Source organism: Culex quinquefasciatus, chromosome 1, assembly GCF_015732765.1.
Source record: "Culex quinquefasciatus strain JHB chromosome 1, VPISU_Cqui_1.0_pri_paternal, whole genome shotgun sequence".
Lineage (NCBI taxonomy): Eukaryota > Metazoa > Arthropoda > Insecta > Diptera > Culicidae > Culex > Culex quinquefasciatus.
Window position 1 is genome coordinate 81,843,486 of NC_051861.1, and position 13,163 is coordinate 81,856,648.

Here is a 13,163-nt window from a genome sequence, read left to right on the forward strand (position 1 = left end):
GAGCGAACTGTCAAAAACTGCTCGACTGCGGGTGCTCCATTCGAGTGGAACAACATTCGAATGAGCAACTCCGAATTTGTTCATTAGAACGACTGATAGCTGTCAAAATCTTAAAACCACGTGCTCGGAAATCGTTAAACAATGGGGTTGACATGTCAACATCAGTTTGACAACTGGTTTTGACGTTTGAGTGCTTTGTTATTCGAATACGTTCCAATAAGTAAGCATTCGAATTATCGGACATTCGAAGTAATAAATTTACAAAAATATAGATAAGCATTATTTTTCAAAGTTTTATTGACTGATTCAAGGGGGTGTGTTAGTTCAGGCGAAGAACAATATTGCAACATAACCTCCGTGACCTGCCCCGCTTCGAATTGTCATTTTATGACTTTCGAAATTAAGCAATCTCCTCTCTCTGCTGCTGCAACTTCTTCAGTTCAGTGATGAGATTCGATCGCGCAAAATTTGCGTGGGTGGTACAACACGACTTGGTAGAGATCCCATCACATCACTGCTGGATGATGACTTCAACATCGGGGCATGTATGCCGGTGGCGGTTGCACCATATGAGCTGCTGCGTCTTCCTCTACGGAGGTAATTGATATTCCACCGGGGAAGCTGCATCGCGCGCGATCGATCTTAATCAACCGTTGAGCTAGTTTGAACTAAACGACGATCAGTGACAACCCCCTAGGTGACAACTAACGGGGTTGATGGCTGTCGGATCCCTAGCGGGATTCATCACTCAAGTTAATGGGTTAAACTGGGACATTGATCGTCTGATGAATAATTTGCTTCATTTGACTGGTGAAAGCGCAATTATGCGTGACGTCATTTCTAGCTATTCCCTGAGCGTCGAACTGTCAAAGTTACACTATGAAAAAATATACGCAACTTTAGGTTTTTGTTTATTTATAGCCAGAGTCTCGGCCCGAAACTTCAAACACGAACAAAAGCAGCGAACCAAAGATTGGCAATGACGTTTGGGAATTTTGACAGTTTGGAACGCATGAATTAACCCATTTTCGGTTTCCCGCATGGGTGATGTGGAAATTGTTGCACATGGCTGAAGTTGGGAATTTTGCAACTTATTTATGATCTTGCAATCTTGATTTGAATCTTGATAAAAGAGGTTTGAATTGAAAAATAATAATAAATCAAATTCTGTTCTAGAATTTAACGAAACTTTGACTGTTTTGTAAGACTTAATGTTATTGCACAATAATTATATTTTTTAACAGAAAAGTAAATTTTTAGGTTCGTCCACAAACAATCCCATGTTTGTAAACAAACGACCCTATATTGCCAATGTTGTTCGGTAGCTCATATCAGGCCATCGCCGGGGCCCTGTTTATAGCTGATCATGTGCTATTCTGAAAGTATTTTGTCTAAAAATTGACCAAATTTTCCCCTAATCTAACCTGAAAAAACCGCACAGATCCATCTTCTCTGCATCGCCAAAGATGCAGCAAATGCTGCGGAATTTTCGATCGAAAAACAACCTTCCCCAAACAACCTATGGCTTCGAAACATATGTTTACAAGCTCTCGACGCCCGCCTTTCTCCCCCTCACTCTCTCCCATTGTATTGCGCTTCCCGTGCGTAAGTTGGCCACGTTCAGCACCTGCTGCGCGCTGTTTTTGAACTCTACGCCGCCTACTTCGTTTCCTCTTCCTTTCCCGACCAAAACGCCCGCCACCGTTTGACATGTTTATTTTACGCTGACACGGTTTTGTTTTCCGAAAGTCGAAATGGAAGTTACGCAACCGCGCGCGCCTAGTTTTCTAGGTTAGGAACCCGCAGAACTTTCGCTTTCGCGTTTGACAGTTGTGCCATAATGGCGGTAAACGTCAATTCTCTTCTCGTCGGTTTTGCGTGACCCCTCGATCGCGCAAAACCTGTTTGCGTTTTTTTTTGTGTTTGCGTTTGGCGCAAATATTTATGACTCATACGCGTGGCGTCTCAATGGGGCACTCACTCTCACACGTGTTCTCTCTCTGTCGCAGATCTCAATTGTGCGCATCCCCTTCCGTCAAATTTGCGCACTATGTTTAGCGCGTCACGCAGCGGCGAATATCGGTCAAATGTGCTGTACTACGCGGCTTGCTGCGATGATGTAATTCCGCTTGCCTACCTCTCGCGTAAAAAGTGAGGTTAGGTGACATCTGCTTGATAAATTACACCTCACGCGGACACGCAACCAATACATTGTGGTACAAAGTGCCTGCTGCGATGTTCAGCGCTAATGGGTGCCGTTCCAAGAATGGGAGATAGAAGGCCGTGAAGATCGGTTCTTTTTCGAATAGCTGAACAATCTTCAAGAGACGCCGCACCCATCTGTCAATGTAAATAAAGGTGGTTCTTCCCCGTAGAACGACAGATCTCACGTTCTTCCAGCAGTTTCCTTTTGGAAGTCGCGCAGCGATGAAGTCCTCGATCATTATCTCGTTTTTGTTCAGGTTCCCCTTCGTAACATCAAACGGAACTACTCCGGAGCTTTCGCCCTGTGGAACACGTTCCACAAACTTCAGGAAACCCCTGATAGTAGGCGGAGGCGCCGTCTCCGCAGCTGGCCAGTGGCCATGGCACGCTTCAATCTGGCAGCGTGCGTCCCGAACCACACACGTATACGTCTGCGGTGGAACGCTAGTCAGCGAGCTGTACGTTCTGACCGCAGGTCACTGCGTCTCCAAGGACGGCAACGCGCTCAACGAGCGGCTGCTCGCCGTCCAGATGGGTTCCGTACGACAGAACCTGCTCCTGGGCGGCCTCACCGTGCAGAACTTCGCCGTGGCGGATGTCTTCCTGCACGAGCAGTTTACCGAGCGGAGCTTCCAAGCGGACATTGCGCTACTGGCGCTTCGAACCAAGGCGAACGTGGACGAGTTCGTCCGACCGATTTGTTTGCCGAAGCCCACGGAAGACGCGGGTCAGCTCACGGGTCGCGAAGCGGTAACGGTTGGGTTCGGGATGACCGGGTCGGCTCCGACTTCGGATCAGCTCCGACAGCTGCGCGTACCGATCGTGGATTACGTGACGTGTCTGGAGAGCAACCGGGAAGTGTTTGGGAGGGCGCTGTCGGCGGGAATTCTGTGCGCTGGCAGCACTGCGGGAAGTACGGTGTGCAACGGGGACAGTGGCGGGGGATTGTTTACGGAGGAGGACGATGGGAGCTGGACACTGCGAGGAGTTACAAGCTTTACGGTGCAGCGGGGCTGGAACGATAGCAGCTGTAGCTTGAAGGACTACTCGGCGTTTGTTAATGTGGCGAGGTACTTGGAATGGATTCGTTACGTGGTGCAGAACGGGGAGCAGGAGGGGTTCTTCCGGAAGGATCAGGAAAGAGAAATTACGGAAGCGATGAAGGTTAAAGCGACTGCTCCTGAAGTTAGGATTAGTGACAAAAGTGAGGTTAGAATGTTCTTCATGTCAAACTATTGCTAACAAGTTTCCTTCAACAGAATGTCGCGAATATCGAAAGCGTGGATTAACGGTGGACGCATCGAACGTACCTGGTCAGTTCTACCTTGAGAAAGACGGCAAACCACTGGGATTAGTTCATTTTATAAGCAATGAGTACGCGCTCACGACGGCCGAAATGGCGCTTGATTGTGTCAAGGATGGTGCCGCATGTGAATCGTTTCGTGGAACTCGTGTCCAGGCGGTGATCGCACATCCCGAATACAGTGGAGGACGAGACTTCAACGTGGCGTTGGTGCTGATGCCGCCGGCTACCGAGTAAGACCTGTCAAGTTTGGCAACTAGAGAGCTGTCACTTTCCACGCTGAACTAAGAGTACAGAAAGTCTTGTTTTTTCAGACCGATCTGGTGTCTAGCGACGGAACCATCGTCAAAATTGTGTAAGATTAACTTCAATTTCAAAACTACCAAAGTTTGATCAATTCCCTCTTCAGATTTTGAAGGTCGTCAGCTCAAGCTGAGTGCCGTTTCCGCGGAACGTCCAACCTGGCTCGAGTTTGACCTGGACGCGTTCATCCCGTCGAAGCGCGGTGCCGTGGTGTACACCGACCGGCGCTATCTGGCCGGACTGATGCACTATCCGCCCTACGAGGACGTCGTAATGACCAACGTGACCGCCGTGCTCGGCTGGATCGAGTCCGTTGTGTGGTAATCCGTACAGACGCTCTCGTGTTAAGCTGCGCTGTTTACCATCGACCGACATTAAATTGTTAATTGCTGGCGTTTAACAACGGTCCGTCATTAAAATGCAGCAAAAATAACATTACAAATGCATCTGCACCGTGGAAAAACGAGACGCCTTTTTGAAGACCAACCCCATTTGTCAGAATTGAAATACTCAAAAATAAAAGATTTTGATTATGTTGTATTAAGTGTTCAGTGACATTTCTCCAGCTAGTCGACATAACAGCGCACCGGAGAGCTGTCAAGTCGACTTAACGGAGAACTGTCAGCTAGCAGTGTTGCCAACTTGTTGAAATTGTCTTGAAATCGGCTCTCTGCAGCTTGCAACGTGTGCATAATCGTGGTATTTCTGGTTGTTTTGCGCGTCATGTCGTCCAATTTGCCAGCTTGTCCGGCGCCTGCCGACCTTAAATTGGCCATTTCGCTAATTAACTACGGTTGAGAAATTGTTGCACATTTAACCGGGCGCGTGCACCAGTTTTAACTCCCTCGCTCTTGGGCGGTAATTTTCGACCGATGTCGAACAAACGAGTCCCGCTCATTAAAATTGGTAATTCGATTAATGCGGAAGGATTTGACGGGGGATGGAAATCAAGCGCCTGCTCGCCATCTGGTGGCCGATTTTGCAAGCCACGGCCGGCGATCTCAAAAGGTCTTATTTGCATATTATCGTTTTACTTAGATCAGAGTCCACTGGGTCGGATTGGCGGGTGAGGTTAGGCCCCTTTCTTCTTTTGTTATGGTCCGCGGTCTGGTTACATTCATTATACAAACTGTCTGCAATTCGCTTCGTGTGTACAGTCTTCTCTTGTATACGAAGAGTGCGCTCCGGCCCGGAGAAGGTATTATTGTATGATCCCGACCCCGGTGCACGATTGTTGATTTATTGCCGCTGATGAGAACTTCCTTCCACCTTCTCCGGGGTTGAGCCGGGAACCCGGCTAGCGAAAAGTACGGCCAAAGTGAGAGGAAATTAGTCTATAGCAAATTAAATGAGATCGTGCGATAAGGGCCGAACTTTTACGGCTGTTAAAATACGAACATTTACGATGCGGCGTACGCCGGAACATCTCGAAGACGCGACCAAGCCACAGAATGTTTAAAACATTCTGTCCTCGAGACAGTTGACAGATTGACTGAACACAGACATTTTGACACTTTTTCAGCTTTCAAACTAAGTCGACATAACGGTTCGTTTTGTCGATTATCCGGAATCAAATTTGGATAACGATTACATGCCTCCCCTTTTTCGTTCCAAATGTAAACAATAACACACAACTACGCTAACCCACTTTGTGTGCCCCAATCTGTCAAACGCGCACGCATCCGGAAGAGTCCCGTTGAGAGGGCCACACCTTGTAAGGGCCGTGTTTACGCACCTCAAATGTTGCACGCAGTTTTGACGTCCGTTTGCGTATCCGAAGACTCACTTCAGGTGTTCGCCGGTCACGTTGCTAAAACAATCAAACCGCGCAAAACTGTCTGGACCTGTGTGTTTGTAAACAAACGGCCATTAGCCGTGGTGTGCCAGTGAAGCCTACTAAGCAGCCATAAAAATGTGCGCAACACCTTTCTCGGAGTGTGTTTGGTCGCGTGGCCAAAGACGTATTCTAATCGGATGGGTTTGAGACGTTTTCGGCGGGATGACCGAAAATGGACGCCCAAAAGTGCCTCTTGAAGCAGTGGAAACGAGTTTCCTGTGGTTTATTGGCTGATTTGGCACGTATTGGCATGGAATGATAAATTAACTGTAGTTTCAATTATTATCAAAACAAAGCTTTGAATCACCCCTCGCTTGACAGCTTGTCCTTAAAACCGACTCAAAACTTTATTTTTAAGTAAGTTTGAATGTGCGTGTAGGAAATTAAGCTATTTCAACTAGGGGCTACTCAAAAGTCGAAACAAAATTCGATGTTGCCTCCACCATTAGTCTATGGCTGCATTGTAGGTCGTTCCGCGGGTTGATAAGCTTTGTGGAACGCACACACTGCTATATCGCACCGTGCTGCCACCCAGAAAAGGTTGAAATTAATGGCGAAAAAGTGCCGGCCTGACGTAATCAGGTGTGGTTTCTAAAGGCCAAAGCTGGAGAAACCTTGAAATTAAGTTGCAACGGCTTCGTTCCATAGCGGAGCTTGGTTAGTTGTTTGAATTTCAGAGTTTTCGAGGTGATTCCGTCTATGGCTTCTGGATATTTAGCAAATCTGGCTTCATATGTGGTTACTCCAACTCCGGGTCTTCGAAAAATACCCGAAACCAATATGATATGATTCGACTTCGACTTCTCAGCCATGGTTTTGACTCACCCCTGTTCAGATTGGAGAGTCTGGCAACACTGTTTCATTCGATACAATCTCCAGAAAAACTGGACCACTTTCCCTAACCTAGCCGTCAGCTGCTCTCAAAGAAAAAAGGGTTTTCTCCGAGGGGTGACCCCACGCCGGGTTTTTAATCTGGAAGCAAATATTTTCATCTCCACTGTCCGGCTACCGGCTCCCAGACTCACCTTGACGATCGCGTCTTATGGCGGGGAAACCAGATCAACTAGAGGTACCCTCCCAGGCGCGAAACATTAATCACCATCATCATCATGCGCGTCGGTGCCAGGTGCCCTGGAACAGGGCGCATACTTTCATTTACGGATCACGCTTTTGCCGTTACGAGATAATCGTGGCCGGAAGGTAGAGGACCCCTCGGGAAGACTGCGGTTCGACAGGCCCTACGAACATCATCATCATCGTCGCTGAAGAGTTTTACTGTTAGTCAAGATTGAGAGATTTTGTATCACCCCCTGGTTGAAGTCGTAACGCTGGCAACACTTTTTTGATTGACAGAAGAACAATGACAAATCGCACTTATTTCAAATGTCAAAACGAAAACAGTGTTAACAATTCTTGCGAAAGCTTGCATCACAATTACCAAACAACTTCGCTAACGACAAAAATAACTTCTCCAAATAATTACTTCTGCCACGATGGTTGCCACTGTCAACGTCGCGTCATTAAAATCCCATTTTTCGTGTGAAATTCCTCCAACTTTGGGAAGGTGCGCCCTCGACGAATGCTTCTTTTTTCGCCAAATCGGAAAACCCAAATCTCTGCCGAGTCACTTCCCCCAGAAAAAAAAAACCTGCCAGTAGCTAAAGATTATCACCTTCCTGTCAGGTTCTAGATGACTTACTACCGAACTCCGACGACCCTTAACAGCCGTGAACAGCGTAGACACGCTTTGCGTTGGGTGATTTTGGGGTTAACACCGTGACGCCATAAATTTCAATTGTTCTCAATGAGCTAATCTGTTTTCGGCGCAGTTCCTTCGGGTTAACAAGTGTCTCCGTGCTTAGAACCGAGCAATCGAGACCAATCTCTATAAATCACAATCATTGTGGGGAGAGAATTGATCTCAATTGAAAGAATTGTCGTGAAAATCGGTCGGAATGGCAGCACTGCCACGCTTGTAAACAGAGCGTTTGACAACTCGCTACAGTGTTGCCAAATAGCTTAAATAGCAACTTAGCTGACAAATATACAGCGTTGGCGTTGCTTTCCTGCCGACAGCTGTCATCATCACGTCGGAATTTGCATGTCCGCGTGCGGAGATGTTCCACAAAAGATACGGCCGGATTCTCCCGTGGTCGGGTTGCGTCGTCGCCACGGAAGCGGAACTAATTGCTGTACCTCGCCATTACCGAAGGAAAGGTCCCATGACCAGCGGGAAGCTTCTTCGTTTGGGATTGGCGCTATCGGTTGCCATCATTCCACTCCATGCGCCGTTTTCTACAGCATTCTCGACAGTGCACTAAATTTGACGGTAATCTTTGAATTGCTGCAGTAAACAACAGCCGCAGAACATTAAGACGTTCTGGTCACAGACAATAAAACAAAATAAATGTTATTTGAGATTAAAAACATTGAATGCTGGCAACACTTTTTGGTGAACTGTCAAAAATTACATTTGATTTGCATTTTGAACAACATCAATTTTCAAAGTGACAGCAGTGTTGCTGGTTTTTCAATCCATTTATTTAAAAAAAATCCAATCCATTTTCCTCTGACAAATCTCAAACATGTCGTCCCAATTTCGTTCAGGAATGCCAAAAAGGCCACCGCGGCTGAATGTGGCAATAAAATGTTTAATTTTAACATTTGATGCTACTGGTTCTGAGCGATGTCCGTTCCGTTCAATTCCGTCGTCGTCGTCGCCGTCGTTTTATGGGACTTTGTTGTTGTGACGAGAGCTGCCAATCAGCAGCTAATTGACGTGCCGAGATGCACCCGTCGTCGTCACATGGTGTGGTGCAGAATGCAATCTCAGCTGCTGCTGCTGGCAAAAACTCTTTGATCTTTAACGAGTTTTTCGAGGAAACGATCGTTTCGCTAGAACGATAAAAATAACACCTTTTCGGTGTTTATTTTTTGCAGCCATGACATGATGTTTTAATAAATGAAATAGCTTGCTAGATTGATTTTCTTTGAACTGCAGATTGAGCACGCAGCATGATTTGGGCATGTCGGACCGACACATCTCTAAAATGGCTTGATATTTCAACTGAGAGCGTTCTAAAGTGACAGCTGATTGTTATTCGTGCGAAAAACATGCGAAAAAAAGAAGCATCTACCCTACCTTCCACTTTTTAATCTCAAGTTACCACAACTTTGAAGTTCTATTGTTTTGCCAAGAATCCTCTCTACATTCCTTTGTTTGGTAAACCAGGGCATGCCGATAGAAAAAGGGAAGAAAAGAATCCCTTTCTCATACATGGTGCATTGCATATAGAATCAAAAGGAAGAGACTACTGTGGACACAACGGAAGTGAGAGTCAGTGTTTGGGGAGGGCACCTCGACACAGCGACTACAACGAGATAGGCCCCGAGGACTGATTTACGAGCTTCCGGACTGCCGCCGGTCGGGTTCTGAGGAGGCTTAAATATACATAGGTGTAGAGGAGACTCTATTAGCTGTATTGCTGCAGTTAGTGATGCACAGTGAAAACCCGCATAGAAAATATCCAAGGTTATTGATGGTAGGCCCGACGTCAGCCCTGATTAGATTGACGTGAGCCTAACTTTTGTAACTGGAAGCAGTTCAAAAGTGACAGCTATTTGTTTATCACACACAAAAATATGCACGCTTACATAAAATACTTATAATTTTTGCTGATCAAAATATTGTTTTTGAAACGATATTTTTTTCAGTGCTATGGGGAAAACTTTAGCTTTAGGGTGGGAAAATGTCTGCCGATGTAAAATGTGGTGAAGTGCAACCAAGGAAACGAACGAGCCGGGGAGGGACTGTATACTGCAGGTGCCTGGATTTGCACGCGATTCGGGAATAAATTTTAAACTTGAAAATGCTATTTGTAAATTGAACCTGCGGGAAACGTTTTCAAGTGAGAATAAAATACTTGGTTGTGTTTTTTTCTAAGAAAAAATATTTTTTTTAATCTCATTAAAAACTTTTCTCTGGTTTTTTTCCGGTGGCAAATAATCACACTTCAGTTTAAGTCACCTCAATGTAAAAAAAACTTTTAAAATAAAATTCAAAAATGTGATTTGCTTCAAATGTATCATCACATTTATTATTTATTAAGCAATTGAGTCAGAGATAGAAGAATCCACCCAAGCTTAATACAATATGCAGTTGATGACTAAAAAAGACGTTGGAAATTTTGGAGGAACAATTTTTATCCCCTTAAAGTGCCCAAAATGGCTATCGAGCAATTCCATGTCAAATAGGGAATCGGTTGTACCCGACCCTCTACGATTTCAATGAAACTTTGTAGACATGTTATCCTACTCTTATATAAGCAATTTTTGTGTATATGGAGCCAGTTTCACTCGATAAGGACATTTGAGAAGGGCGTAAGTGTTTTAAATATTTTTGTACTTCGTAATTTAAATATTGCTGTTACAGTATCTCAAAGCCGTGGCATAGTTTCAAAAAGTGGTCAAAGACAAACTTGTAGGAAATTTAACGAGCTTTCCGAAAAAATACATTGAAAGAAAACACACTGAGAAAGTTTGACAAAGCTCGAAAAATCCATTGTAGATTAGCAATTGAATACACAAATGAAAGCTTAGTTACAGTTCTGTCAAATGAAATTTACTGAATTTTCAGTAAAACAAACTGACACTCCTTTTTGCTAGAATTAGGTTTTACGCCGACTTGGTTTTTAGGTTAGAAATTTGACAGCTTGGCTGCACTGTTTCCATTTTTTGCACGTGTGTCTCAGTAGAAAAAGTTCTATAGGAATGGTTGGAGGTGGAATTGCTAAACAAATCAGAATATTCAAACTAAAATTTGTTCATTAAATAATGTTTGTTATTGACATTGTTGGGTGTTTGGTCCAAAAATTATACGTAAATTTGTGATATTATTGTTCACAACGATGAAGCTTATTTTTCTGAGTATAATGACCCTTTGTACGACCGCAAAGGATTTAAAATGGATTTTCAAAACACTTTTTTAAATATTTACTTCGCGGCCCTTGACTTGGCAGCTGGTACCAAGGGGACCATAGTTGAACCTTCGAAAAAATGTTGTCTTTCCAATTTTATTTTATTTTTTCGCATTTAAATGAAAAAGTGATCGGAAATGTGTTTAAGTCGTATTTTTTACCGTTTTACATAAAAATGTATGTATGGCTTTAGGACCCTACACGGAGAAAAAAGAGTTGCCAAAATCGTGAACAAGCGTTCATGAAAAAGGGAACCACGAAAAAGGGTTCAAATCCCATGGTACGATTTGAACACTTTTTTCGTGGTTCCCATTTTCATGAACGCTTGTTCACGATTTTGGGAATTCTTTTTTCTCCGTCTACTATGGTTCCCGTGAAAATTGCAATTTTTGATCCTACAAAATCGCTAAGTTTAGCTACCAATCCACTATGGGGTTTCAGGCGGCCATAAATCGAAAAACCAACATACTCTAATTATTTTTTTGGTATTTTTTTTTTTTCGAAAATAAACATTCTAACTAAGACAAATCCGGAGTTTGAAAATTGTAGGTTCAAAATTCACTGAATTGCAGACCTTCAAACGCGAAAATGGTAAGAAAAAACATGTTTTTTGACAAAAAAAAATGATTATTTTTCACAGTTGTACTGTGTAGCTGTTTATGTATTTTTTCCTGCATCATTATATATATTCAGATAGGTAATTGATTCAACTTTTCAATAACATTTTACAAAACACACTTTTACAGGCTAAAAAAAATAAATATCAAAAAAGATGGATTTTTATTCAAAATTTAGTTTTTTTTCAACTTTGTTAATGGAGTACTTTTTTGTGTGCATTTGTGCGATCTGAAAATTTTGCAGCTTAAAATTTGAACCATGTCCTAACTTGTCTCCAAATTTCAAAGTGCACTTATGTGCACTTTTTGAGTTATGCCATTTTGAACATTTTGATTCATGCAAGAAAATCAATGATTTCGCGTATACGCTTGGTTAAAATCACATTATTTACCTGCGGAGGCAGAAATGACGTACCTGCTATGTATGTTTAGAAATTGATTTGATATTCATGACTTTGTTGGTACTTAGGTACGTTTAATAAAATTATAAATTCCTATTCTAAGTATTTTACAGAAACGATTCGTTGAATATTCATATCAGTTCGTTGTTGTGTTCTTTTGAAAGTATGGATAATAATACCACAGATAATACCGTAGTGTCCCTGTACGATATAACGAAGCACTATTCTGAAAACGTGAGAACTGCTTTCGAGTATATTTCTAAGAATTACAACATTGCAGAACCATCACATGAAAAATCGAAAATTAAACTTTTTTTTGAAATATATCAAAATTCATTTGTTTTCATTATACTAAGTACAAACAACACAAAAAAGCAAAAAAATATTTTTGGCCGCTCGCTTATATGGAAATACCCCATAGTGCAATCAAGCCTGATAAATTTAAACGTGATTTTTGAAAATTTTGCTACGTTGTTTTTTAAGTTAAATTCAAATAACTCAAAATTTGATGCAGGATTTTTCTACAACCAATGTTCAGAAAATAACAGATTTGGTTTATGATCCGACAACACTGATTTACGATGCGACAACACTGTATCTGAGATATCGTGAAAAACTTGCAAATTCCAGATATTGATAATAATGACGTTGGGGACTACAATTTTGTACACCAATTTGGGGGAAAAACCATTTTGAATTGATACAAATACTGACTTTTAAGATCTTGTTCCCAATCAAATCCCACTTCTGCCAGCTGATCTATTCAAATGCTTCATCTTGTTCAACTACTTGCACTCCAGAATGAGGCCAACCCCTTCTCCTGCTGCTTTCAACTCACAGCTTTAGCACACTTGGCTGCGTTCTCTAATCGATTTCTCGCGGATAGTACCCAGAGAGGTGCATAGGTACTAGTACTTGTTTTTTACTTCACCACATTAAGGCGTCCCTCTTCCACTTGCATAAGCAATTGCCCTAGATTGCACTCCATCCAGCAGCAGCAGCTCAGCTCAACTCGGCAGGGTTTGTGTGCGATGATCCGCTATCCCAGCGCTAACAACGACCGAGTGTAGTGACTTAGTCATCCGGTCCACGGACTACGTCGTCATCTCGACGGAAAAGGGCAGAACCAGAATCATCATCTCCAATCTCCATAACAATTGAGAGAGAAACATGCAGCTCTAATGGATACTACGGTGAAACTTCGGTGGTTTGACACTTGTTACTCTTCAAATTTGTGAAGAGCTGTCACTTTTGATACGACAAGCACTGTCCAACTAGTGAGGTTTAACAGTATAAAAGGGGCAAGTTACGATCTACTACTATTGGAACATTGATATTTGCATTTGTAATGAAAACTTGAAAGAAAACCCCGACTAGATTTGCCTTTTTGAACTTGCCTTCGCAGTGTATTACCTCATCAAACTGCGGCCAGTGAATCAGCAGAGTGTAAAAATAAACAAACTAAGTGAAAGGTTCCGGCCAAAACTGGCACAAATCGTCGTAAATCCTTTTTAGCGTTTT

At 43.1% G+C, this 13,163-nt stretch overlaps 2 protein-coding genes across 2 annotated transcripts in view; both read left to right on the plus strand.

Annotated features, from left to right (window-relative positions):
• Positions 1-13,163, plus strand: part of LOC119771155 (induced during hyphae development protein 1-like) — a 103,950-nt gene that overhangs the window by 46,471 nt on the left and 44,316 nt on the right. The window lies entirely within an intron of this gene.
• LOC6051803 (clotting factor B) lies at positions 2,423-4,289 on the plus strand. The gene is made up of 4 exons (XM_001868133.2): positions 2,423-3,409; positions 3,465-3,741; positions 3,823-3,863; positions 3,918-4,289. Exons 1-4 carry the CDS (start codon positions 2,428-2,430, stop codon positions 4,133-4,135), a joined length of 1,518 nt encoding a protein of 505 aa, XP_001868168.2. The 5' UTR covers positions 2,423-2,427; the 3' UTR covers positions 4,136-4,289.